The 27,812-nt window shown below is 41.2% G+C and overlaps 1 protein-coding gene across 1 annotated transcript in view; it reads right to left on the reverse strand.

Annotated features, from left to right (window-relative positions):
- The window catches only part of LOC116429544 (disintegrin and metalloproteinase domain-containing protein 10), a 334,086-nt gene that overhangs the window by 69,970 nt on the left and 236,304 nt on the right, over positions 1–27,812 (reverse strand). Inside the window, exons 5-7 of the mRNA XM_076365457.1 lie at positions 14,706–14,976; positions 9,734–9,892; positions 5,935–6,119 (exon numbers count right to left, since the gene is read on the reverse strand). Of these exons, the coding sequence (XP_076221572.1) occupies positions 5,935–6,119; positions 9,734–9,892; positions 14,706–14,976 (615 nt within the window). The remainder of the gene's footprint in view (positions 1–5,934; positions 6,120–9,733; positions 9,893–14,705; positions 14,977–27,812) is intronic.

The following is a 27,812-nucleotide window of genomic DNA, read 5'->3' on the forward strand; positions in this document are numbered from 1 at the left end:
CGAAGAACCCGAAAACCCTGCAAGCTTGAAGGGTCAGGCTCTAAAAGATGGAGGAAATCAGGGTGCGCGGCGTGGTTCGCAATGCGGGGGAGGCACGCGGAGCCTTAATCGCAGCAATTCCGGATCTCTCGTCAGACAAGAGCGTTTAGCTGGCGTACGGGCGTGTACATATCGTCGTGCAGGGCAGAGGGGGTGTACGGAACGGGGAACGGGAAGAGAGTTAATGCCGTTTAATCCGGGGACAAAGGCGGGCGAACGTTTCCGCGAGGGGCCGGGGGCGAGGGTGGTCGATCGGTCATCCGAAATGCTCGCGTGTAGAGATGCCCCGATAATCGGGCCGAAAGCTCGACGTGTCCCGTGGGCTCCGGGCGTACTCCCACGTAGGAGGATACGTCCGTCGGAGGACTCGGTGGACGTGTGTGTTCAACGGAGCGGGGAAAGGGAGACGGAAACGTCGCCGGAAGACCGGCTTTATCCCGCGAATCGGACGACGGAAGAGATAGGGAATTCTAAGTAATGCACTGGCCTCGGGGCCGCGTGTACGCGCGGTCACGCTACGTTAAACACGGCTCAGTCACGAGACACAAATATTTGCTCGTTGTTACGGCAGGTGGTGCAGCGTTTAAAGCCCTTCTGGCTCCCCGCGCGCCCGCGCGGCCTCGCGGCCGCTCTCACTTAATATTCGCGGGCCGCGCCGGCCAAATGAGATTTTCAGGGAACGCTTTCCTCTCGTTGCCCTCGTGGCCCGCTCGCCTTGATCTCCGGCGTTTCGGCTCCCTGCCGGGTTCCAACGGGCGATCGAAGGGTCTGATTGCTCGCTAGTTAAGCGTGACGAGGGACAGTTACTAAACAGACGGTTTAACTTTCTGCCTTCCGATTCTGTAGTTTTCAGTGGGATTTTCGGGAGTGCGACTCGGACGGAGATAGCGCTTGCGGGAGAATGGAGTGGTTTTGCTCGCCGATGAATGGGGTTGTTATTTTGCTTGGGACTTGCGGCAGGAAGGTTTCGACTGTTGATGATTTAACCCATTGCCGCGCACTATTGAAATCGTGCCCGGAAACGTAGATTTTTCTTTTAATTGTTTGGTTCCGCTTGTTCGGGTCATGAAGAATCGTACATAAAATTAAGCTACATGTTATCTAGACTGTTACGTCAGTTTTGTTCGATGTATTATTGGAGAATAAACGAATGAATGGATTAGTACAGTACGTAAATGAAGCCGTCGTTTGCGACAATGGGGTAATCAAAGTGTTGATAAAGCGGGTTTTATATTTGGGATTTTAAAGTTTATTTCTTGCTCCAGTTGTGTTTGTTGTGACTAGTGTAACTAATTTAATCGATAAACTAAGGGATAAAAGTATTTTACCATTTAATATTTCATGAAATATTGCATTATACAAAGTTCAATATTAAATATAAAACTTTATAATTTTACCGTATCAAACCAAGTGGTGATTCCCTCCCGAGTGCAAAGGGCTAATAAACTCTTTGTAAACTGTCAAACGAGTTCAAAGATCGGTCGTATACTGTATAAATTATTGTCTATAGCGTATAACACGTTGACTGCCACGAAAAACTCCAAAGTTTTACGTGTCACTTATTCTTTCGTAACGAAAATAAAAGGAACAATCATCAATTATTTGGTACACAATTATTAGCATACACCACGATCCAGTTATTCACGTTATTAAACATTCTCACTTGATGACAATTATCTTACGATAATTGTTCTCAAGTAATTAGGAAGTTCCGATCATCGGTGACCGTGGCAGTCAACGTATTAAATATTCGAACACTGATTCTAAGAGTTCCCTAGTAATTCAGAATAACATAACACACTTCGTTTCTCCATTATAGATTATTCTCTTATTAAACATTCTCATTCAGCGCTAATTATCTTACGATAATTGTTCTCAAGTAATTCAGAAGCTGCGATCATCGGTAACAGTGGCAGTCAACACTGACTCTAAGAGTTCCGTAGTAATTTAGGATAACATATCACACTTCGTTTGTCCATTATAAACTATTCTCCGCTTTCCAAACGCTAAGAGCAATTTCACGTTTATTACTGTGGTATCGTAGTTTTAAGACAGTGAGACAGCGAGTGCTCTGAGGGTTATAAAAGAGAAAGGGACTCATGGAGACCAGGCCCAAGGGTTGGTGAGTTTTCCCGAAGAATGCGTAAGCAAGGATGATGGTGTGGTGGTGAGAGTAGGGTATGTTTGAGAATTTGTTGGAAGTGTGAGTAAGAAGAATGCTTGTGGGGGAGAGAATGATTTTTAAGCGCGGATGGCGAGAGATTTTGGAGAGAGTTGCGTTGACCTGAGAAGAGAAAATACCTGTACACTGCGAGCTATATCGTTTCTATTTGTATTTTATTCAATCATGTATTCCTATATTTCTTTTAAATAAAATATATTTAAATTCCATTAACCCTTTGCGGACGAAGATTCTTTGAAATGTACCTTCAACAGGTGGAGCTAAATTATATATCAATTACATAATTGATAGAACAGAAGTAAACAACGTGCTAATCTGCTATTCGAGTAATTAAATCATTCTTTCGCGACTTAGTCTTCGGAATATGAAAATTTCATCTCGCCGGAACGCCGACATTCGTCTGCAAAAGGTTAATACCACATTACGGTTACGTTCGGAGCGCAACGGCGATAAAAATCTGGAGATTTCAACAAGTGTCCGAACACTTACGGCCGATAGCGTGTGGTCAGTTCGATGGAGCCCGAATGAGGCGAAGTTCGCCGAGCACGGTAGCCCGAATGACGATTACCTCGTCCCCGATTCATTCCGACACTCGTTCCCGATACTATCGCCGAAAGTTCACGCATTAGCCGCGCGTACGCGGCCGCGATGGAGTTCCGCGGAATCAATCGGTCAACGTCAGACACAGAAACTGACATTAATCGGTCGCGCGGCAGAAAGGAACCTCGGCGAGGCTAAGGAACATTCATTTCATCCGATCGTTGCCGGCGGAAAGTTAGTTTAACTGGAAGGTCCGGGCGAAAGTTTTAATTGGTTTGCGAAGTTATTACACCGGAATGAGACAGAAGACGCGCACTTGTTAGTCCGGCTTGGGAAACCCGCCGATTTCCTGTACCCGTTGAAAGAGTTTTCATTCGTATTCCGCCTGTCATCGCGTCTATAGACTCGCGGCGACCGCTGATTTATCGCCGGCCGAACGGGCGATCGATTCGCGACTCCTCGAATCGAATTCAAGCCGTGCGACACCGCATAAATTAACCGGCTCATCGGGAATGAGATAGAACAATCTGGACACCATTATTCTTTGGTGAATAGGCGAGGATGCGTGTACAAATTAGCTCTCGCAAGTGTAAGTGAGTCTTTACTTAACACGTTGACTGCCACGGTGGTCACCGGTGGCCTTCAAAATTGCTTAAATACGATCACAATAAGAAGACTGATGTCGAATAAAAATACTTAGTAACACAAACAGCTAGATAGTGTGACACGTGTACTGTGATACTAAGTCATTAATAATTATTTCTAATACTATTTGCCTTTGTTATGGAAGAATATGCATTGTTACACAAAACGTTCGGTACTCTCGTGGTAGTCAACGTGTTAACTTTTCACTATTAATACGTTCCGTGCCACGGAAATTTCGGTCATATTTTGCTTATAAACTGTATTGATTTTTTAAATAAAATTTTAAGTTATATCAAGGGTTTCTTTAATTTTATATACTTTGATATCGTTTCTTGATGTTCTCGGTGCTTTGTAACGTATACAGCTATTCTTAGTCATGTGTCCCTTAAAAATATTTTGTTACAAAAATTAACGTGTACCATATGTGGTACACATGGCACTGAACGTGTTAACACTAGAACTACCGAGCAGTCAAATTGACATTTTCAAATTTGTCTATAGGAATTATGATTCCTATAATAATAATAATATTAACATAATATTATATTGATATAATATAATAATAATCGATAATTATGATTCAATTCATGTATTACTACATTGATTTCCTTAATAATTTTGCAAAGAAGTATCTGTTATCTTTTTAATAATTGAGGAAGGAGCATTTAGGAATGGGTCAATTTGACCCATTTGGTAGTTCTAGTGTTAACTGTTAATTCTGACTGCCTGTCTATTCCTGATGACTGTCTTTTTATCCATGCTTCACAGGAAGCGTCACGGTGAATTTCCCCTAATAGGTTAAGCCGCGCTTTGGCGTTAAGCAATCAGGTACTGTAGGAGTTATTTTTGATTAAATCCCACGTGTTGCCGTGGTGAAGAATAAAAAAGAAAACAATTAGACTCACTAGATAATAATAACAAATACTTTATTATATTATAACTCGCTTTATTATATTATAACTCAACTCAGGTCACGCTCCACAATATGTTCCTCTCTACGATCACGCACAAAATGTCTCTCGCGCACGCATTCCCACTCGCTTTTAACACACACCCCCATTCGCTCTCACCCTTGCACCCTTCTTACTCGTATCTTTCGCCCATAGTCAAAATTCACGCAGTCACGTACACGCTTTTCTCACGGTCCAGTCGCACAGTTCCGGATACTCTTCCTCGCATTCTTTCAGCCACTTAAGATTTTCTAAACGCAGTGACACTATTTCCCAAACATCCCGGCGCCGGTCCGTCGCAATACGACCTGGTCGCCCTTACGTACGCACAACAAACCATTCATCCTACAATACTTCCGGTGATTTTAAAGCACCGCCCATTCCTTGCGGTTTTAGCGCGTTTTTGTGGAAAGGCAGTACGCTTTGCCGGGAGAGTATTCTTTAGTGGAAGTTTGGCAAAGCAGCGGAATTTCCTCCAGGTCCAAGCCTCGTGACGTCACTCGCCGAGGGTCGCTTCACCATGCCTTGTAGCCCTTCGGAAACTCATGGTTTATAACATCTGCAATTTGCCATTAAAGCCGTCTGCAATATTGTCGAAGGGAAAACAAGCTTGGCTGTAATTCTGGAACAACGGCTTTCTCAAAAGCAGCCTCGTTGACCTGCTTGTCGTAAACCATACTAGCCGTCTGCACGCAAAATGTTTCTCCGTGTCGTGCTTGCTAAACGCTCCATTTCCATCAATGTCTCAATTTCATCTTTGACGTTTAGAAACTAATTTCTATATTCACACATTTTACGTCTTTCCTTAATACGTTCGCGGACGTGAACGCTATAGCATTCATTTTCATTGCGATGCACAGTGACATGAATACTATAACATTGAAATTCATAAGCCATATTGTCATAAATTTCATTCTATACAGCCTTAACTTTTTGAAATTAATGTGCACTTTAATCTTTGGAGTACGGCATTTGCATTTTCCCTACTTTAGCGGCTCGTTGAAATTTCTACTTTCCATTTATTGAAAAGACGGATGCTTCTTCGCTGAATTATTGAAGAAATTGACTTAGTAACACGCAAATTGAATCACAAGTAAATGGAAATCTCAATAGCTGCAATCGTACAGTCCCTACAGGAAAATTTAGAAACTGCAATTTGACTGCTCGGTAGTTCCAGTGTTAAAGATTCGACGAAATTCCTGAACAACTCAAAAGAAACAATGGGAAAACTGCGTTTCTGGGCATGACTTCAAAACTAAAACTGTGCGGCAATAGGTTCACCAGTTAACAGTGACGTAATCGTAAAGCTTGACATGATACTAATTCTTTCAGTTATGAATTCTTCATTTTTTCATATAAACATGTAATTCTTCTTTGTTCCGCTTTGATCTTTTATTAAAATATACTACGCGCATTCGTCCTGCGTTCGACGAATATACGCTCCATTTTTCGATTTTATTGCTCGCTGAACCAGAGGTTTTTCCAAATAAATTCCACAGTTAACTAGTTAAGAAATAAAGAAACCCACACTGCTAACGATCCAATCGATTCAATTAACGATTCGTTGATCACACTCACCCGTGTACCTGTAGATGGAGTTGACGCGCTGCACGTGGCGGGTCATCACCTCGATGCACGCCTCCTCGGACTTGTAATGATTGTAGAACGTGTGATCGGCCTGCAGGTACAGCATGCAGGTGGTTTTTTTCGGGTCCACGGAGGTTCGTTTCCGCAGCAGCCTCGAATACCGTGCTCTGTACAACCTGCCCGAAAAATGAGAAGGGATTGTTATTCAACAATTCCGTTCCGGACAAGGGATCTGCGGTCCTCGTTCTCCCTCTCCCTCTCACCCCCCTCTCCGCCTCTCTTTCTCCGTTTGTTTGATCAAGAGAACCAGCGAAGTTTCTACGGAGAAATGTTGACACGGTCAATTTAACGGGGCGTTTCACTTTATTCCGCTTCAAACGAATTCCCGCTGATACCGCGCGATTGCATATTTCATTTTATTCCATTTCAGGAACACTCCGCGCGAGACCGTTCCGCTCTCACGCGTCTCTGCCGCTCTGCTCCCCGCAGAAATTGAATTTTTTTTTCCCGAATTAAACCGGAAGAGAAAGCGAAACCGGCGGAAGAGAACGGGACCACGGTTCAGGCGTAAAATAACAAAATTCCGAAAGTTCAAAGGCGCGCGCGACGGGGTACGTCCAATTTAGATTTTCGAACCTTCGCGCGTCAACCGGGGAACGAAACAAAACGACCTACAGTGGCAACAATGCTCGCTGGAGGGGGAAGAGAGAAAGAGAGAAAGAGAGAGATAGAAGGAAAAAGGATATTTTACGCGAGCGTCGAACACATCGATACGTGATCCGCGGTCGTACAACAACTCGAGGCTCTTTGACAAGAGCCGACGGCGGAAACGGGCTGATAAGGGTGCGCCCTGGTTAAATTGGATCGGCGATAATGGTGTTTGCTTTCGATTTTTGACGTTTCCATCGGGCCCGGCTGATAATCTGGTCGTTTTCTCTGTCGGGGATCGGTGTACTCTTTAAACGGGCTGCAAGCATTGCACGGCAAACAATCCGGCGAATCGACGGGACGATAAGTAACCGTTGTGCTTTTCTTGAGCGAGCGCCCCTTCGGAGGGCGAGTTTCTCTCGAGCTGGCTTTCGAGGTCCTGCTAGAATATTTCATCGACGTGTTCAGCCGGATGAGGTAAATGGAACTAGAGTGGAAGCGTTAAACTGCCCGGGGAAGACGGAAGGCGAGCCGGGCGCTGGAAAAAGTCTGATCGCGAATGAACGGCCGTGTAAAGCTTTTAGGGGCTATGGAACTTTTTGTTTTCAAGAGCTTCCGACCGTGGAGGGGTTCAATTAGTTTCATGGTGGATGTGCGCTGGTTAGGAGTGTAACTGGAGTTCGTCCGCGGGCTGACGAGTGGAATAGGATTGTTAGTGGATAGGAAGATTTTCTGGATAGACCCTTTTTGCTATCCGCCGGGGTGGAATGTAGATTTGTCTAGATGCTCGCCGGAGAAAAAGAAGATTGGTGGGTGTACGTGTTCCTGGTATGGCGAGTGAAATAGATGAGGCTTTCGGATTTCGAGTGGAATGGGTGTGTCACTGGTTAGACGTGTTTTTGTAGGTAGAATGGAATGATTTTGTTATTGGATGAAGAGGCTTATTTTGGAGTACAGTATTATAAGCTTGTTACTGGTTAGACGAGGAATGTTGTTGAGGAATCAGTTGTGGAAGTACAATAAGTGGTTCACTGGGTAGAAATGTTTTTGTAGGTAGAATGGAATGATTTTGTTATTGGATGAAGGGGCTTATTTGGGAGTACAGTAGTATAAGCTTGTTACTGGTTAGACGAGGAATATAGTTGAGGAATCAGTTGTGGAAGTACAATAAGTGGTTCACTGGGTAGACATTTTTTTGTAGGTAGAATGGAATGATTTTGTTATTGGATGGAGGGGCTTATTTTGGAGTATAGTAGTATAAGCTTGTTACTGGTTAGACGAGGAATATTGTTGAGGATATAGGATAGACAAATAGAACAGGTTTGTTTACCGCCATACAAGTAGAATAATTTCGTCAGGAGGTACAGAAGCGGAAGAATCATTAACATGGTCAAAATGAGTGAATCACCTGAGCTGTAAAGGAAACATGTTTCCTTTCAACGAACAGGATTCTATACAACGTCTATGTGAACGGCTGCATCGTGTTATCGATCAGACAAGTGGAATAGGCGAGGAATGCAGGTCACACTCCCTGAATGCGAGTAGTATAGATCAATCAATAGCGATTCCGACTGTATGATGCATTATGCAGTACTCATCGGAGAACCAAATTAAATTAATATTCTTACAACACGAACATTGTAAAACACGGACTTACCTTCTCACACTAAGAATTCATTCATTAATAATACAAAATCGCTAGAAAACTACGAATACAAAATACTCCGGAAATCTCACGAGTATACAGTGGACTTTATCAATGAAAAATGCACTAGAACAAAAACTAAAGAAATATTCTCCAAAACTCAAGAACACCATCATTCCTTCTTCAACTTATTAATACTTTGTGGACGAACGTTGGCATTGAGATGAAATGTTCATATTTGGAATACTAAATTGTAAATAAATGATATAATTACTCGAACAGCAAGAGATCAGTGTATAGTTTCCTTTTTTCCTATTCTTCAAGCATTTGATGTACAATCTAGCTTCCTATGTCTGAAGTTTCATGGGCTTTAACTAGTTAACTGTGGGATTTAGTTGGAATAGCCTCTGGTTCTGTGCGTAATAAAATCGAAAAATGGAGCGTGTACTCGTTGAACGCAGGACGAATGCACGTAGAATATATTTTAATGAAAGATCACAGCGAAAGAAAGAAGAATTACACGTTTATGTGAAAAAATAAAGAATTCGTCGGTGAAAGAATTAGTATCATGTCAAGCTTTACGATGACATGTATTCTCGTCAAACACAGTTAACTGGTTAAGACATTCAATTCCGCACGATTTCATAGAGCAAAATCCAGAAAATCGGAAAATATAATATTAAGTCATTTGTTTGAATCGCATTATTACTATAGCATCACCTAGCTGATTATCACCGCATTAGGTAGCATTACTTATAATATACAAATGTTTCCAAACAATCATCGTTTAATCGAATGAACTACAGTAATCCGACTTAGTTGGGGTCACCGGTGACCCCATGACACCCAACGTAACACTAAAACTACCGAGCAGTTAAACTGACTTCTTCAACTTTCTCCATAGAAACTCCAAGAGTACATCCATGGAGACTTTAATGAATTTACAATTCGGTTTGTATATTGCTACATCAATTTCTTTAATAATTTCTCAAAGGAACACCTGTAATTTTCTAATAGTTCGACAAAGAAATCAGGAATGGGTCATTTTAACACATTACGTACCGGCTAATTTTCAGAAAACTGAATTGTGCGGATGAAAATTTTCACTGAGGTCAACTTATATGACTATACATAGAAAAACTCAGATATCATATTGTTACGTAATATATTTTAAATAGATAATCAGTTCGAATGAAATTTCATATTTCTTCAATGCTGTGGTAATTAGCGAAGTTGCATAGCGAAGTATCTTTACATAAAAACGAAATTTCTCGTTACCGGTAAGCAATGTGTTAACTCATCCGGTAGTTTCAGTGTTAAAGAGTCTTCGTCCACAAAGAGTTAATTCGTCCAACACTACCTTCCGGATTCCCATCGCTAAAAGATTCTGTTCTGAAATCTCCCGAAAATCCACTGTCGACTCGCGAGACGTCCCCAAGATTCAAATGCACGGTTCGCAGTCGCCCAGACCCGGTCGGGATCGATATACAATTTTACCTGTCGAGTAGCTCCAAATTGTGCGAGCTCGCCATGGGGTCTTTCTTCCGCGCGTCCTGCGGATAGAAGCCCGGCTTCGGCCGGGACTTCCCCTCGTTCTGGTGTTGATAAAGCGGCCGCATTGTGTCCCCGAGATATCCACTCCACGTCCTGTTCGTCCTGCAAACGATTTTTCGCCGGTAAGCGTCCAGGAAACTACGGCCCCGGCCCAGTGAATCCCTCACGGTGAGCTGATCAGCTCCGCTGGCCCGGGGATAAACGGGAGAAATGGCCGGCGGTGCGGGCGCCGCAGATAAGGGTGACATATGTCGAATAATACGTAACAGCCCGGCAACCAATTTACTTTCGTAATCGTTTTCACCGAGACTTCCATCCCTTGCCGCGGGAAACGGGCTTCCGGTTCGAGGCCGCGCGCGTCTGAACGCGCAAGACCCGTTTAACTGGCTTTTTATACTGTTCTGTCGGCTCCGCTTTTACGAGCGTTTTATAGAGGGAACCACGCTACCCCCCCCCCCCGGTTTTTATAGGCTCTTCCCGGTGTTCGTTTAATTCTTCGCCGCGCGTGATGCGATTCCGAAAAAAACGGGGGAACCGTTCGCGAGACAGTCCCGTCGACAGCTATTCCGCGCGAAGCGTTTCGGTCGCCACGTAATGACGAGTCGCGATAAATAATTGTACTCTTTGTTTCCCGAAAGCGTCGGAACGAGTCCGAGGCGAGTGAATTGGGAAGATAAAAGTGAAAGATCGCAGGTCGTGACAGGAGAGTATCGAGTCTGGTTGATCGAATTTGTCGGGTTGCTCGGTTTATTTTTAACGCGACAGAAACGGAAGAGGTGTCTGAAATTTTCAAGGGAACTAACGAACTTTGCGCTGATGAAGAATAACTGATGTTTCGCGAGGGGAATCAGATCGATGTTATTATTGGGTATTCTCGAATGGGAACTTTGTTCTAGAATTCTACAACGGACAAACGTGTAAAATATTCATGCCTCCCTTGCGATCCGAAGCGGAACTTCTAAATGGGGTTAAGCGATTTCCTTGCGATCGCGGATTCTATGTATCGCGAGTCTATAATGGCAGACCCGCAATGCAACGTCATTACCACGACGCTCTCCTCCATTTTAATGCCGCGTAACGGCCGCGAAACAGTATCATTGCCGATCGAATAAATATTATTAGTTCCACGTTGCCAGCGAAATTTCGGTGGCCGGCCGCGCGCTTACACGTTAATCCAATCAGAGCCCGGCGAACAAAGTGGAGAAATCTTCCGTTGTACGTGCGATACCCGGAGGCAACCGCGGGAATGACGAACGGAAGCAAATTCCAGTCACGTGACAGCCATTCGAATCGCTCCGGCGAAAGTTTACGCGAGCAATGTCCAACTCGGGCCCGGCCGAACTGTTTATCTCAGTCGGGAGTAATTGGAACGACTGCTGCGCACACATACACTCGGTGTCCCTGTCTCTTCATCCCTCTCTTCCCATCTCCTCAGCTTCCTACTCATCTCTTCTTTCATCTTTCTCTCGATCTTCTCTCTTTCTCTTCATCTTGAATTTTATTTTTCTTTTTCCTCCAACAAATTCAACTTTCTTCTTCCTTCTTTCTTTTTCTTCGATGACAAGATGCCTTTTTACCTTCATTTCCAGTATTTCTCGCTCTAACTTTACTTTTAACTCGCTTGTTGCTCTACATTTTCCTCATAATTTGTCCTTTCAACTATCTTTTACCTTCTTTCCTTTTCTTAGATGATAAGACACCTTTTTACCTTCATTTCCAATATTTCTCTCTCTAACTTTATTTTAACTCGCTTGTTGATCTGCATTTTCCTCATAATTTGTCCTTTCAACTATCTTTTACCTTCTTTCCTTTTCTTGGATGACAAGACGCCTTTTTACCTTCATTTCCAATATTTCTCTCTCTAACTTTACTTTTAACTCGCTTGTTGCTCTACATTTTCCTCATAATTTGTCCTTTCAACTATCTTTTACCTTCTTTCCTTTTCTTGGATGACAAGACGCCTTTTTACCTTCATTTCCAGTATTTCTCTCTCTAACTTTATTTTTATCTCGCTTGTTACTCTACACTTTCCTCATCATTTTCCTTTCAACTTGCTCTTCGTCCAATAAAACTCAAAAGTATTAAATAAGGATAAACAAACTCAACTGTCTGTCCCGTCCGTGTCATAAACGAGACTTCGAGAATCTTTTATTAGGGTGTCCCGTATCGGACGGAACAGACAGTCCGAGAATTCTCGGCGCGCGACCGGTAAACGTTATCATCAATCGATGCCAAGAACCGGCAGCGAATCAGCCCGCGTCTGTTCCCTAATTGCGGCCGCGTGCCGTCGCGCATGTCCCACGACGATCGTCGGTTTACCCCTTGTCGGGCCTTTGAGCCAGCCACCGCGCCGCCCGGCTCCCCACTAATTCTGTTAACTTCGAACGATGACGTCTCGCGATTAATAGACCGCGGGTATCTGGTAAGCCGCTTTCCCGGCCGGCCGGAACCATCGAGCCGGAAGGGCGCCGCATAAAAATGGAAAGCGCGAGCCGATCCTGCCTCTCTGCTCCGGACTGTCCGTCTCGCGGACGACGGGGCTAGTGCCATTTGAAATTCTATTAAACCGGTCGATGCTCGGCTACTGCTTCATATTAACTTCGTACCGGGAATATTGAATGTATTACGGGGCAACAAGCTGATATTATACATCCGACCGAATGGTTCGCTCCGTACCCCGCCGCGGCGGCATAGGGGCGGTACAATGCTGAAGCTCGATCGAAATCGCTAAATACTATCGGGGGATTATTTGTTCGGCTATTGAAACTAGGCAGTATTTTTGGAAAATAGGATATTGACTTTAGAGTAATATAATATAGTTGATGATATTTTAGGAAGAATGTTAGAATTAATGGGGTTCTCTTTGTCTTTCAATGGAATATTTTCAATGGAGTATTTTTGGAAAATAGAATATTGACTTCAGAGTAAACTGGAGTATTTTTGGAAAATAGAATATTGAATGGAGTATTTTAATACTTCGATGGAGTGTTTTGGAAAATAGAATATTGGTTTCAGAGTAATATAATATAGTTGATGACATTTTAGGAAGAACGTTAAACGAGTTAATGGGGGTCTCTTTATCTTTCAATGGAATATAAAATAATTTAATGTTTATCTTCGTTTGGGAGAGAATAAATATTTATTATACGACGTAGCAAGGTATGGAAATATCACGGTGGAGATTATATTGGATTATATTCGATAAATATACAACTTGAATGGGCAAGAATGTTTATTCTGAGGAATTGTTTAGAAAAGAGAAATTAAGGGCTGCTGTTTATTCGCAAAGTCTGAGACCGTTTTATGTCATAGTAGAGGGACGTAGGGGTTGGTAAACGTTGGACCTTCTGTCTACGCGTTTTTTCTTCACTCGTACAGTCGTTGAACTTTCCGTTTAGACCACTTAGAATTCTCACTGAGAAACGAGTTTTCGAAAAATTTTCCAAATATGATTTCATACTATTGGAAAATTGGAACGTACTGGAATGAACTGAATGGAAAGACAAAAAACAGCACGGAACGTGTTAAAAGAAACTAGCGTTTTAATTGCAGCATTTCCAACAGATTACCGATCACGGTATTTTCGAATATCTGATCGTTTCCTCGAGACAATATTTTATTTTCCCGTGTTCGAAGCGTGGATTGAAAGTCGAACGTATGTGTAAACGGACAAATACTGATCGAGAATGTGTGCGTAGATGTATAAAGATATGAATAAACCGTTGTCGTATATTCCTACGCGACTCATTAAGGTATTTCCTACGTGCAATTAAATAAATATTATAGCTGATGGTCGGTTCGTTTATCGAGCACTTTTCGTCGGGAGTACGATAAACCGGGTTCCCTAATGTATAATTTCGGCGTCGGTATTCCTGCGGACGGTGACACCGGTGACCCCTTTCTATCGCGAGCGACGGCGGCGGCGGGTAAGGTTAAAACGGAGTTAAGTAGAGCAAGTAAGTCGCTTATCAGCCAAGTAGGACGGGGTAAACTCTTGTTGGACAAGTAGAGGCGGCGTGTTACCTATCAGACTGTTGGAACAAAGACATTCCGGCGGGCGCAGGTGAAATGGGTACGATTTCGATCAGACAAAGGGAATGCAGACGGCCGTGACCGGACAAGTAAGAAAGCCATTGGTCAGCCGTATGGAACACAGACGCGGCTGTTAAGATAAGTAGAGTAGCCTGTTCACGATCAGACCAGTGTAACAGAGAAGTTGCTCGTCGTTCGAGTAAAGCAGAAGTTGTAGCAATCGTTCGAGCACGGTGTAATTAACTTCGGTGAGTTACGTATAATGGGGATTATCTTAATTGCACGCGTACAACGTCGAGAATCTTCGGTTGAGACATGGATACTTTGAGTTAGCGTGTGGAAATCTAGTTTTTCAATGGTTCATATTGAACCTGCGTTGGATTCAATGTTTCTGTTAAGTAGTATTGGTATGCGTCTGATCAGACTATACAATTATTTTAAATGGAAGAGAATTGAAATGATTTTTTGAGTCTACCAATGTTTTGAGATATTTAAGTGCCTGGAATATTAATTATTGTTTCTTGAAGAATAGTAATTGTGTGAATAAAGATTATTTATATTAATTTAGTTCCTGTGTGTAAGTAGTATTGGTATGTGTCTAATCAGACTACTATATAAAATTATTTTAAATGAAAGGAAATTGATGTAAATGATTCCTCGAATCTACAAGCGCTTATAAGATATTTAAAAAGTGCCTAGAATATTAATTATTGTCTCTCGAAAAATAGACAATTATTGACTATCTCAATGAAGATTGTTTATCTTTTTGATCGATACTATCGACGACTTTTTCATCGATTAGAAATATTATTTCTCAGACGAAGCTATTGGACATGAATACAAATACACTTCATTAAATTATTCTTTATTATTTCGTATTCACCTCAACTCCTTCAATGTATCTTGTCGCAATCGTTCACTAGCGCACGGATGTTCCTCTCGACGGGGCAGGCCCACGTCCACGGCACGGTACGCGATCGTGTGGTGTTGCATAACGTCCGTGGTGTCGTTTCCTTCTCCGCCCTGGTTATGGCACACGAGGGGCGCGTATCTGCTGACCGGTTCGATGTAAATCTCATCGGAGGCCGTAAAGATCGTTCCATCGAAGAGACCGTCCTCAGTCACGACACCGTGTACAGATGAATTCTCGTCGTCTGGAACATAAAAATAACATACATTATTTCCAAGCCTCCCGTAACTGCTCGTGACACGTACTAAATCCAATATCTTCACCAATAACGATCGCAATCCGTTATCCAATACAATCGATCCTCAACCACAAATTATTCTACTAAATCTCATCAACTCAATAACAGTAACACCTACATTCCACTGAACGTTACATCCAAATTATCGATTACCAATCAAAATCTATCGTCTCTAATATCTAATCTAATAAATCCAATATCACCAACAATATTCATCAATCCAACGCAATAGATTCCCAATGAAAAATCATTCAACCGAATATTTAGCAATCTCCACTGAATTCTATATTCCCCATTGACCCTTTACACTCCGAATTTTCAATATAACCTTCTAGCAGCTCCGAATCATTTTTACTATGAGCTACCAACTACTCTAGGAATGTTTACAATCAACAAATACTTCTATGAAAGATTCTCCTGCATTGTCATTAAAAAACACGTACAGGTTTAAAAATAACGTTTCACTAAGAACGGAGTTATAAATCTATTTTACAATGGACAACGGAGTGCAAACGGTTAACACGTTCAGTTCCACATGTACACAACTTTTGTAAAAAAATATTTTCAAGGAACACATGGTCACGAATAGTGGTACGCGTTACAAAGCACCGAAACCATACAGCAACAATATGAAAATCTATAAAAACGACCAAAAACTTGAATGTAACTTAATATTTTATTTAAACAACCACTACAGTGCATAAGTAAAATATAACCTAAACTTCCGTCGCACGGAACGCGTTAACCTTCTATGGGCCGAATTTTTGTTCATGGTTATAACAAAATCTATGCTGTGCAAAATTAATAAACATTCACATATGAATACGGATTAACAATGTATTCAATAGTTTCAATAATTCCATGCAATTTCATCCTTTCGCGCTTGGGCATGTAAAAGTTTAAGTTAACTGATTACTGAATTTTATTCACCACCTTGAGTGCAAAATGAAATGAATCAATAAGATGTCAATATACTGATATGAGACTTCAAAGTTACATAAGCCTACAGAGGGTTAACACTATTTCTACCAACGGTGTCAAAAGATACCATTTGAAATTTTACTAAATTTTATTAACCGTACATTCTAAATTGACTTTTCAACTTTTCCAATAACGATTACGAAATGGTCCATAGAAAATGTCCAAAATTCAATTGAGAAAAAATGATTAAACCGAGGATACAATATTAACTAGATAACTCTGGAATTTAGTTGGAAAAACCTCTGGTTCTGCGCGCAATAAAATCGAAAAATGGAGCGTGTACTCGTCGAACGCTGGACGAATGCGCGTAGAATATATTTTAATGAAAAATCAAAGCGAAACAAAGAAGAATTACATGTTTATGTGAAAAAATAAAGAATTCATCGCTGAAAAGAATTAGTATCCTGTCAAGCTTTTCAATGACATGTATACTCGTCACATGCAGTTCACACGTTGAATGCCGCACGATTTCATAGCGGAAAAAATTAAATATTAAATTATTCAATTGAATTGCATTACTATAACTGCACGTCCATCTAGCTGAACGTCATTAGATAGTATTATTTATAATATAGAAATATTTTCGAATAATCATCGTTTAACACTAGGTTCACGGGCATTTATTGTACACTTCATTCTATTATTCCTAAAAGAATTGATGCTCGTTTGTTTAGATTGTGGAAACTGGAGATTTGATAGTAGGTAAGTGGGGTACATGTCAGTGTGGTCGCATCAATCAAAATCGGCGTAAACATTTACAAAATAATATTTCTAAACTCCAATATGCGTCAATTTGACGCGTTCCGTAAACCTAATGTTAATTGAGCGAACTAAAGTAAGTCGATTCGATTGGGGGTCACCGGTGACCCGCAGGGCATTCAAAGTGTTTGGTTAAGTTAAAATTTCAGAAATCTATTGACACCATCGGTAGAAATAGTGTTAATAGCTCTCGCATTCCATGGAATCGTCGATTCGAATGCTCGCTCCAAGGGAAATTTAACGTTTCCTATGTATCGTGGTCAAGCTCTCGATTCCGTCCACGATCCCCCGAACGATCCTTTTCGATATTCCTTTTCGATGCTCCTCGAATCCCTTTTGTCCGTGAAGGACTTGAACTCTATGCGGGTGAACAACGCGGCCGATAGCCCGCGGAATAACCGTTGGCATGCCTCTCGAGTCACCTCAGCCATCTTTTCCCACGAACGCCGGGGCTGTGCTCGTAAATCGCGAGATTTACGCGTGCAAAAACCGCGTATGAGGAAATCGGCGTTTATATCACGTTTCCTCGCGCCGGCGTCGTCGTCCCCTCCCCACGCAACCTGTGCCCGACGTAACTGCGAATTTATATTCGGTTGATTCGTTGCATCATCGTAACGTATCAGATCGTCGATGCATCGAAGGGCGCCGCATGTGTGATTCGATCGTTCCGGTTTTACGGGCTCCTATTCGCCGTTCGCGCTCCACCTCTTTGGTTCTTCACGCTGGACGAGATATCGCGCGGAGAGTCCGAGGAGGATATCCCGAGCGGAAATATTCCGTTCCCGAAGTGGGGACTTTTCACGGTCTCGGCTACCGGACGAGTCAGACGTGGGATCTATTTCGGGACATGTCTGAGATAAGAATGAAGTATTCGTCTGGGCTCGGGGGAAAGCTGGGGGCGAGTCTGATTGGAGATGGACGAAGGTTATAATGGTGATGTTTGGGAGAATGGAAGTCTGTGATGGTGATGGCTCGAAGAACTTTTTATTTGTGGTTTTAGTGCTTTAAATTGGAGTTTGTGGCTTTGATGTGTTGAGAAATGAAGGTTTGTAGTTTTGATATTTTGGAAAATTGGAGTTTCTGATTTTAATGTTTTTGAAGCATTTGGAATTGCTAATTTTAATGTATGTGAAGATAGTTGTAATGGTGATGTTTGGGAGAATGGAAGTTTGTGATGGTGATGGCTCGAAGAATTTTTTATTTGTGGTTTTAGTGTTTTAAATTGGAGTTTGTGGATTTGATATGTTAAGAAATAAAAGTTTGTGGTTCTTGTAATTTGTAACATTGAAAGTTTTAATTCTAATATTTCGATACATTTGAAGTTCCTAATTTTTGAAAGTGTGCAGATTGAGTTAGACTGAGAGTTACATTAGAATTAAGGTTAAAATTAATTGTGACTTCAAATTATAGCCGAGTTCGGTAAGATTTACGCTCACGTAAAACCCGAGTTAGCAATGAATCAAATCCAAATGGTAACATAATTAGAACGGAATGATGTTTAGATTAAACCAAAATTAGTCATGAACCAGTTACCGAAGTCTAGATCACGATTGAATTTAATCCGAGATATGATCAGGTTAAATTTGAGTTAGTCACGAACTGATTTAGGTCAGAGGCATGTTCACGCTAGGTCCAAGTTAGTGAATAGTCGCTTAAATGGCTCGCCACAGGACAAATTACACGGTGAACGAAAACTTTCAGCGATGCAATGTCGCGTGTGGGCGCGGCGGCCACGCAAATGCGCATCGATGTTTAATTGCATTTTAATATCCCGACTAAACGACTGCATACGTTCCCTCCCCTTGTTACAGCGGTCATGTATTATTCATTGCTCAATATTTACTCGACGTTTACCGTGAGTAAATGAGGCCACTTGCATGAATTTAACGCGATTCGTACAATCGCTCAATTGAAAGTACCAGAAGAAAATGAACGATCACTATGAAAATCATATTTCCATTGAATCAGAGTATTATAAAACTCGATAATCAATCGAATATTTATTACCGTCAATAGTCCAAATACGTTGTAATCAATCTCGTTAACAAAAGCCCTAACCAAATTCGAACAAAACAATAAAAACCAAAACAGCAGTAACTATTATAGACAAATCAAATTTAATATGTTGAGTGTCGCACGATTTTGCTGAGAAAAATATACAAAATGAAGATAATGTGATATCAACTTGTATAATTGAATTAGGTTATTATTATTGCAGGTTTGAATTGTTGAATGTCAGTGCATTAAGTAGTATTACTTATAATATAGGAAAGTTTTCAAATAATCATCGTTGAATCGAATGAATTATAGTAATTCGATTTGATTGGGGTCACCGGTGACCCCAATGGCATTCAACGTGTTAAAAGAAAATCTAGACACTGACTAAACATCAAAACAACATCCATCATATGTTATAATCATGGTCTCACTGTCGCATAATGAAAATGGCTGTTTTTGGACAAAACTTGATAACTTAAAAAGTAGCTGATACGAAGAAATGCTTTAGACAAAAGTTGTAAGGTATAGAGGTAAATATACGAAGGTTATATTTTCTTTACATTTACATTATCAAGATTGAATTTAGTCTATTCTAATTTACTCTAACATTGAAGAAACCACTGCACTACAAGCAAAATATAAAATTCCCGATGGCACAGGATGTTTTAAAAGACACCAAGACTTTCTGACGATTAACTGACTGACTGACTGACTGACTGAACTCTCTGACGGAGGTTGTCTGAATTTATTCTTGAACTTGTTCCTGATTGAACTTGTTCGTCACTGAACTTGATTGCTAATTGAAATTACTCTATTGTAATTTAATCTTTGATTGAAAAATTCAGTGCACTACAAGCAAAATATAAAATTCCCGATGGCACGGGATGTTTTAAAAGACCCCGAGACCCCGAGCATTTCGAAACGCGAACTCGTGCAGAAGCTTATTTCGCAACATTTCATATCTGTCACGCGTTTAACGTTGCCTATTTGTTAGCGGCCGCTCGAGCCTGTCAATTGGATAGTCAAAAAACGTCAGAAACAGGTCGGCTCGTTGGACCTCGCAGCGTTGATCAAATCTGCTAGATCGACCGACCGCTCGAATTTCCCGCCGGTCAACTTTCCCGCCGATTTTCCGGCGCCGCGCATCCGTTCGCGCGTATAATTGAATTTTTAATACGCGAACGCCGAAACGCTTGTCAGATTACTAACAATTGATTAATTCGAGCGAAATTCACCCCTACTATCCCCGTTATCCGTTCCCCACTTCGCTTCCTCGCTTCTCTTTCACCGTTGCCCAACGGAAACGCCGCGAATCGTTCGTTACGAATCAATTAACGAGCGAACGCTGCGCGAGACTCCATGCTAGATCTCCGTTAATTAGCAGACACGTCATTAACGTTATGAATTATAATACACGCAGACACCGACTGGCAACGGTACACAACATAATGTTTATGCGACCGTGTATTGTTTATTTGTCCGGGCTCGATTGTAATTCTAACAATCCTGTGGATGTTGTTCAAGCTGAGATCGAAAATTAATATTACTCGAGTGAAACAACGACGTTGCATCTGATGCGTTTAGGTAATCTTCGCTGCAATAATTGAAGCGTTCGAGGACTTTATCGGGAATTTTGTAATAACATAGAAGCAACGGTGAAGTATATTGAAATAATATTGTATGTTAATTGGTGTTAATTCTCATTGGTTCACATTTTTGAAACTATTCGTTTAACACGTCGAATGCCATCCAATCAAGTCAGATTACTATTGTTCACTGAATTAACCGTGCCAGACCGTTTTTTGAAGACTTTCCGTTCAGGCTTTACAATTGTATTGTTTTGTTTCTGGAGTATGCCTTACAATGATTAAAATAACGCAAAAATCATAACTATCGAAGGAAGATCGTATAGTTTAAGATGCACAACACAACAAAGCAATTAATTTATTTTTTTAAGAATGAGCGAGTTGCATTTTCGTACATAATATTTTTTTATGTCTATATTAGTTTAAAATAAAACATTTTAGTTGAAATATATTTAATATTATATTTATGTGACAAGTTTGTATTAAATCAGGAAGGGATGTTACGGTGAACTTTGTTGAAACATGGTAAACATAAATGTGGTTTACCCACACAACTATCGCAAAATGTTGCAACTTATATAGTACAGTTCCTTACCGATTGGGAACCGAATTTTTTAACGTTAAAACAAATCGCAGTAAAAAAAGTGACTACAACGCCATGTGGGATATATACGTCCCACGATCAAATAAACGCCATAGTAATAGTATTGAGATGCCTATAATTGACTGCATAATACATTTTTAAAAAATTCTTTATTTTACGATGACAATACCCTATGGCTTGAACGGAAAGTTCAGCTTGTTAACCCTTTGCACTCGGGAGGTGACTCTCAGTCACCACTCGATTTGACACACTAAAACTATAAAATCTGATATGCAATGTTTAACTTTGTATAATGACCCGATACATGAAATATTAGAACAAAATAGCTGTGTTCCTTAATGTACTTGTAATTTCCCTTTGAGTTAGTCTCAAGGAATATCGTCTTCGTCTTGTCAAAAAATGTTAAATATTTCTAGTGAGAAACTCTCGAGTGCAAAGGGTTAAACGATGATTATTTGAAAACATGTCGAAATTTGCTCTACAATATAATAATTTATAACAGAAGAAGAATATTCCGTTGGAACTCACAAGAACTGAGTGATATTTCTATTTGTTAAAGTCTGTTTAAAATCTTCACTACGGGTTTCACGCGTTATTGTATGGCAAGAGGTTAAGAAACAAATCATAGGGCAAGGGGTTAATCGACGCTAAAGTAACTGTCGACGCTGCGACGCACGTACACATCGAATGTAACGCCGGATTTCCATTCGGCGCTCGAACGTCCGCGTCCGCGGCCAAAGTTATTCCGCGGCGGGCAGGCATGCGCGGCCGGAGATTGCATCGCGTGTTGTTCGAGACGGAAACTCTTCTTTCGTTTTGTTGGAGCCGAGAGCTGTGTACAAATAGAAGGTAAAACAGAAAGTAAACCAGGGGATGAGCGGGTGGATCTTGCCCGCGATACAGGGCCCCGTTGCTGTGTTTGCGGTCGCAAACAACACCGTGGGATCCCGGAGAATACAGTTTTAATTGGCCGGTGTCTAACTCTGTTAACAAGTTGCAAAATTGAACGGCAAGGTCAACTGTCTGCTTAAGATGTCGCTCGGCTCCCGGGACTGAACTTTCTGTCCTCTGTTCTCGGCAAGTTCTGTTTTCCTTGCGCCCGGCAATCCCGTAGAAATGCAATTGGAATGAAACTAATACCTTGTGGAAACCGTGCGATGATATTAACACATCGCGCGCCGACTAATTTTCAGAAAACTGAATTGTGCGGATGGCAATTTTCACTGAGGTCAACTTATATCACTATACATAGAAAAACTCAGATATCATATTGTTACGTAATATATTTTAAATAGATAATCAGTTCGAATGAAATTTCATATTTCTTCAATGCTGTGGTAATTAGCGAAGTTGCATAGCGAAGTATCTTTACATAAAAACGAGATTTCTCGTTAACAATACGCAATGAGTTAACACGTTGAACACCGCATGATTTCATATAGAACAATATGCAGAATGGGAAACATATAATATTAAATCATTTGATTGAGTTGCGTTGTTATCACGAAATTCAATATAAAATATTGAATAAGATATCACACGCGAAATAAACAATGCTATTCCGTAATTTGTACAAGATGTTTCTTTATGTGAGTTGCAAATAATATTATTAACACGTGGAACGTTGCACAATTTCATACGGAACAATACACAGAATGGGAAAAATATAATATTAAATTAGTTGATTGAGTTGCGTTGTTATTACGAAATTCAATATTAAATGTTGAATAAGATATCATACGTGAAATAAACAATTCTGTTCCGTAATTTGTGCAAGATCCACCTGTTTTAACAATTTTTTCTATATTTATTTGTATTATCGCAATTGCACCATTTAAAGGTAATATTTCTATAACTCCCAAATATTCTTGAATAAATAAATAGAGCGTCATATTAAGCTGTAATTGAATGAACTAACGTCGACGTGAGCCTCAAAATGAAAAGCAAAGGGTTAAAACTCCCCTTCGTTCTAGAAGAATCACCATCCACGGAACAATGGAGTATCATCTTCCGATTCGGGGACAATTCCAGGAGACTCTATAGAACACCAGAAATCACCGAATTCGCCCCGGAGTGATTCGATTTCGACTGGGTGGGGCGGTTTAAAGAGCAAACAGGGGCAGGCGTCGAACGGCGACCAATCAGCCGTGATACGTCGTTAAACGGCGCTGTCTTTGAGTACCAATGAAAGCATCAAGATTGCTGGTGGGAAGGATTCCGGGGGAAGCGGAGTGTGGCCGGGCAACAGTGGCCTTATGTATTCGTTCAAGTGGAAACTATGTATTTCGGTGCATCGGCGAATCAATGGGCTTTTGATCACGCCGCCCCGATAATTGGTACCAGGCTCGGACTGGCCTCGCTCCCTCGGCCAGGTTTGGTAACGGGCAGCCAGTAACGGCCGCCTCTGTTCCCGTTACCGAGAGCTGTTCAGCAATATTATCGGTCACCGGACACTTCGCTCGGAATGGAATCGAACGTTTATTAATTTCCCACCTCGGACGGTTCCGATCTGAATAACTCGAAGAAAAGCTGGCGACGCTCCGAGAAACTCGATTACAGTCTCTGCTAATTGCATCAGGACTTTTCTTAGTTCCCTCTCGTCCTCCTCTCGTCCTCATTAACCGGGCCGGTAGTGTTTTAGCTCATTTCGCGCTTGATAGGCGAATCATGGTCGCTAGTTAGTTGGACGCAGCAGTGTCGTGGAGTTTGATGATTAACGTTGAAGATTGTGTGATGTGTTATATAGACAGTATTGGAGTAGCTTTGTTCGTTAACATGTTAAACGAGTGTCATTGATGACTGACGCTTGAGTTTGCTTGGAAACAATTGTGAGGATCAAGATAACTGATGTTGAATGCAGATGTTTAATAGCGTAACGAAGTTGATAACTTTGCAAGGATTGCAACAAATAATTAATAATTGTTCTTAGTTTTCTTTGGTGCGAGAGAATAATTACGAAAACATGGTCGAGATTTTCGTGGCGGTTAACTTGTTAATTTCTAGTGAAAAGTATTCTAGTGCGAGGGAGAATCTCGGGTGTTGGATGATTAACTACAGTTCAAATATTCATTAGAAATGAGATGTTATGAGCAACTAGCAGACGCTACGTTGATTACTATTTGCAGAATCCTCTATTTAAGCTATTCTATATTTTCAACGAAACTATGATTGAACAACAATCCTAATATAGAACTCCATTGTTACCAATCATCAACGAAACAACTCCGATCAAAGTCACAATGACAAAAATTCTCACATTCATCCACAAATCAAACACAAGTTCCTGAATCATCTTCAACTCCCTATACTCTCATTAACCCTTTGACCTACAATGTCGTGTCAGATTCCTGATAAAAAGTTTAAACTGAATTTCAGAAATCTACGTGTTACTTATTTTTCAAAAATATATATCAAACATTATTTTTCTATTATCAATCGTTAACCTTTGAAGTAAACGTAGACGTAGAATAAGCAACATTTAGATCAATGTCACAATGACAAAAATTCTCACATTCATCCACAAATCAAACACAAATTCTCGAATCATCTTGAACTCCCTATACTCTCATTAATCCCTTAACATTAAAACTACCAGCCGGGTCAAATGACCCATGTCTGATGTCTTCTTTTTGCAATTATCAGAAAGGTAACAAATGTTTCTCTGAGAAATTATTAAAGAAATTCATTCAGCACTACGCAAATTGAATTGTAAATCAATTAAAGTCTGAACAGATGCACCCTTGGAGTTTCTATAGCGAAATTTTCAAAACTCAATCGAACTGCTCGGTAATTTTAGTGTTAACCTACAATGTCGTGTCAAACTCTTGACAACAATTTCAAACATTACTTTCCTATAATCAACCCTTAACCTTCGAAGTAATCGTAAACGTAGAATAAGCAACATTTTCTTTTCCTAATATATATTCACCGATAAAGTAGCTATATCAGCTACAGTTAAAAACTAAATCATAGGGCAAGAGGTTAATTAACCAGAAGCAGCCGATATCTGGCGTTCCATTTACCATAATTAAACACTCGAGCCTAATGACAAGGACGAATTGAACGAGATCCATTAAGTACCTCGTTAAACGTATAACGAATTTCAATTGGCCGCCGTGACCCGTTTCCAGCCAGATCTTCGCGTGAAATCGGAGATGTCCGCGCGTCGGATACATCCAGTTGCACGCTCCCCTTTCCCGCCCCTCTTTCGCTCCCCCGCGACGACGTTACATCACGGCGCACGCTTTTCAGGAGTCCCCGCGATTCGCCGCTATTCACGTTTCCGCTCGGGGGCTTCCTAAGCCGGTGTATATCGTAAGTTTCCGGCATTGTCCACCGCGTTTCAATGCGCCCGCCTCTTTCCACCCCCGTTCACAGACGACCCCGCCGTCGCCGGTTATTCGAACGGATCGCTTGCACTCGTGTCTGCGTTTTTTAACTGCACAATCGAGCCGATCCGCGGGACAGACTCCTTTTGTGAGCGCTTCTCGCGCCCGGAACACAGGAATTCGTCCTTTTGACACGCTTATCGAGCTCGGCGCGCAATCTGCCGCGAGCTCTCGCGGAATCGAGTTTCACGTTTCTTTCTTCGCAGTCGGATCGCGCGTTCTAACGCGATTCCTCCGGCAAATAACATTCGAAGCATAAACGCGGGAAACTCTATAATGAAATGCGCTTTCTAGGAAGCACGAGCGAATCTTCATAAAAGAACGCTTGCGCCGGCGTTCATTCGATAATCGTCCGAGAATAATTAATTGAAAAATCGACGATTAATTCTTTCGCTCGTTTTCCTATGGAATCAACTGTTTCCTCTTCCGGCGAGAAGCTACCCGTTTAATCGTTCACATTCCGGATCATGTTTACCGAACGTTCCCCGCGCGGGAAACTCGCGGCGCCAAGGAGAAGGGAAAAACCGCGATTTTTTCGCGTGGAAGATGAAAGGTGGCGCGGCGCGTGGAAATGGCGGTTACGTCGAGGCGAGGAGTGAATTTTTCAGGCTTATCGGGCCGCGGGATTCCCGGCGAGTCGATCGCGTTCGTTATCGAGCTGGAAAATAATGTCATGAATAATGGAGGAACGAACCGCGATATGTGCTCGCCTGCGCGACGACCGTGGGAAACGCGCGGGAGGGAGGAGGCAGGCGCGAGAGGCGGAAGGGCGCGACAAAAGGGAATGGGAAAGTAACGGCGCGCACAAAGTGTCCCGGGGCTCCCGGCTAATTCGCGGGCGTGCTCGAAAACCTCCGGGACTCCCCCTCGACGGGAACGTCGCGCCGCCTCGTTTTCTTTGAAACGGGAAATTTGCCGCGGTCATCGGCGGTGGACCGGCCTTTCAAAACCCGGCAACGTCAGACATCGACCGGGGCTTTGTTTGATTAACAAACGAGTGGTCTGCTACTTTTTTTTTGTATCCTCTCTCGTTCTGGGTCCCTGGTGGAGGTGGAAAAAGACTAATCGCCTTTGCGCGGCGCACAGGCCGCTAGTGGACTGAACCTCGAAATTTGAATATTTGTGTGAGGAAAATTTTAGCTCTGTACAGAATGATTTTTATTTGGAAAATACAAATTTTGTGCTGGTAAATTACGTTCGTTTATGTCACGTTGGAATCGAAACGAAATATATTCATTGGTATTTAGGGAACGTCATATCTTCGTAATGTAAAAAACATATAATCACTGCATGTTTAGCTCTGTACAGAATGATTTTTATTTGGAAAATACAAATTTTGTGCTGGTAAATTACATTTGTTTATATAACGTTGGAATCGAAATGAAAGGTATCCATTGTCATTTGAAGAACTTCATAATATTTCAATAGCGCAAAAGAAATATAATCACCATACGTTTAGCTCTTACAACTTTTGTCTAAAGCATTTCTTTGTATCACTCATACTTTTTAACCCTTTGCACTCGATAGTTGACTCTCATCATTTAATTTCCTACAATGAAATCATAAAGTTTGATATTTAACATTAACTTCTGCAAAAAGCATCAATATATGAAATACTCAAATAAAATATCTTCGTTTCTCAGTTTACGATTTCACCATAAGTGAGTTTCAAAAAATGTCTGTCTCATCGGAAGGCAATGATTAAACAGTACTGAACTATAACCCGTGAAAATGTCGTAACGATTGTTTAACCCCTTGCAACAAATACATACATAACTCAGTTCATTCTAGTACAAAGTAAATATTATTCCTCTGTAATCAACTATTAAACTTAAAAGGAAATATAGGCATAACATATGCTTAGAATTTTTCTCTTTTTCCAATAAATTGTGTGAATAGATGTATTTGAGTGTGAGAATAGATATATTGCTGAGTGATGAATGTGTGTGCAATAGATGAATGACGCGACTGTGTTTATGAGCGCGTTTTGAATTAATACTCAGAACATTGGAATATTCTAGACTAAATTGATTTTCTCTATATTGATTTCTATGTTTATAATGTTCGTTTTGCATGAATCTAGAATATTCCAAATACACGTGAAGTTATTGCATGGTAATGAAAGAATGTTCTAGAAAATGTGCGAGTGAGACAAGAGCGTCTGAGCGTATAAATAGTGTGCGCGTTGTTTGATTTGTTGATTGTTTTATTGTGAGCTGTGATGAAATAATTATACTGTTTCAAATAAAATTCTCTTCTTCCTACAAAATTATTAATGACAAAGTGGCCGTATCGATCAGAGTTGAGAAAGAAATCATAGGCCAAGGGTTAAGAGTAACAGCGAAAGTTCTTCTATCGCACAAGAAAGGCAAAACAAACTTTTCGTCTGTATTTTCCAAAACAATCGCACCTGCGATATTCTGCTACAAACCATAGAAGATTTCTAGTGAAGAGCTTCGAGTGCAA

Source organism: Nomia melanderi, chromosome 1 (assembly GCF_051020985.1).
Source record: "Nomia melanderi isolate GNS246 chromosome 1, iyNomMela1, whole genome shotgun sequence".
NCBI lineage: Eukaryota > Metazoa > Arthropoda > Insecta > Hymenoptera > Halictidae > Nomia > Nomia melanderi.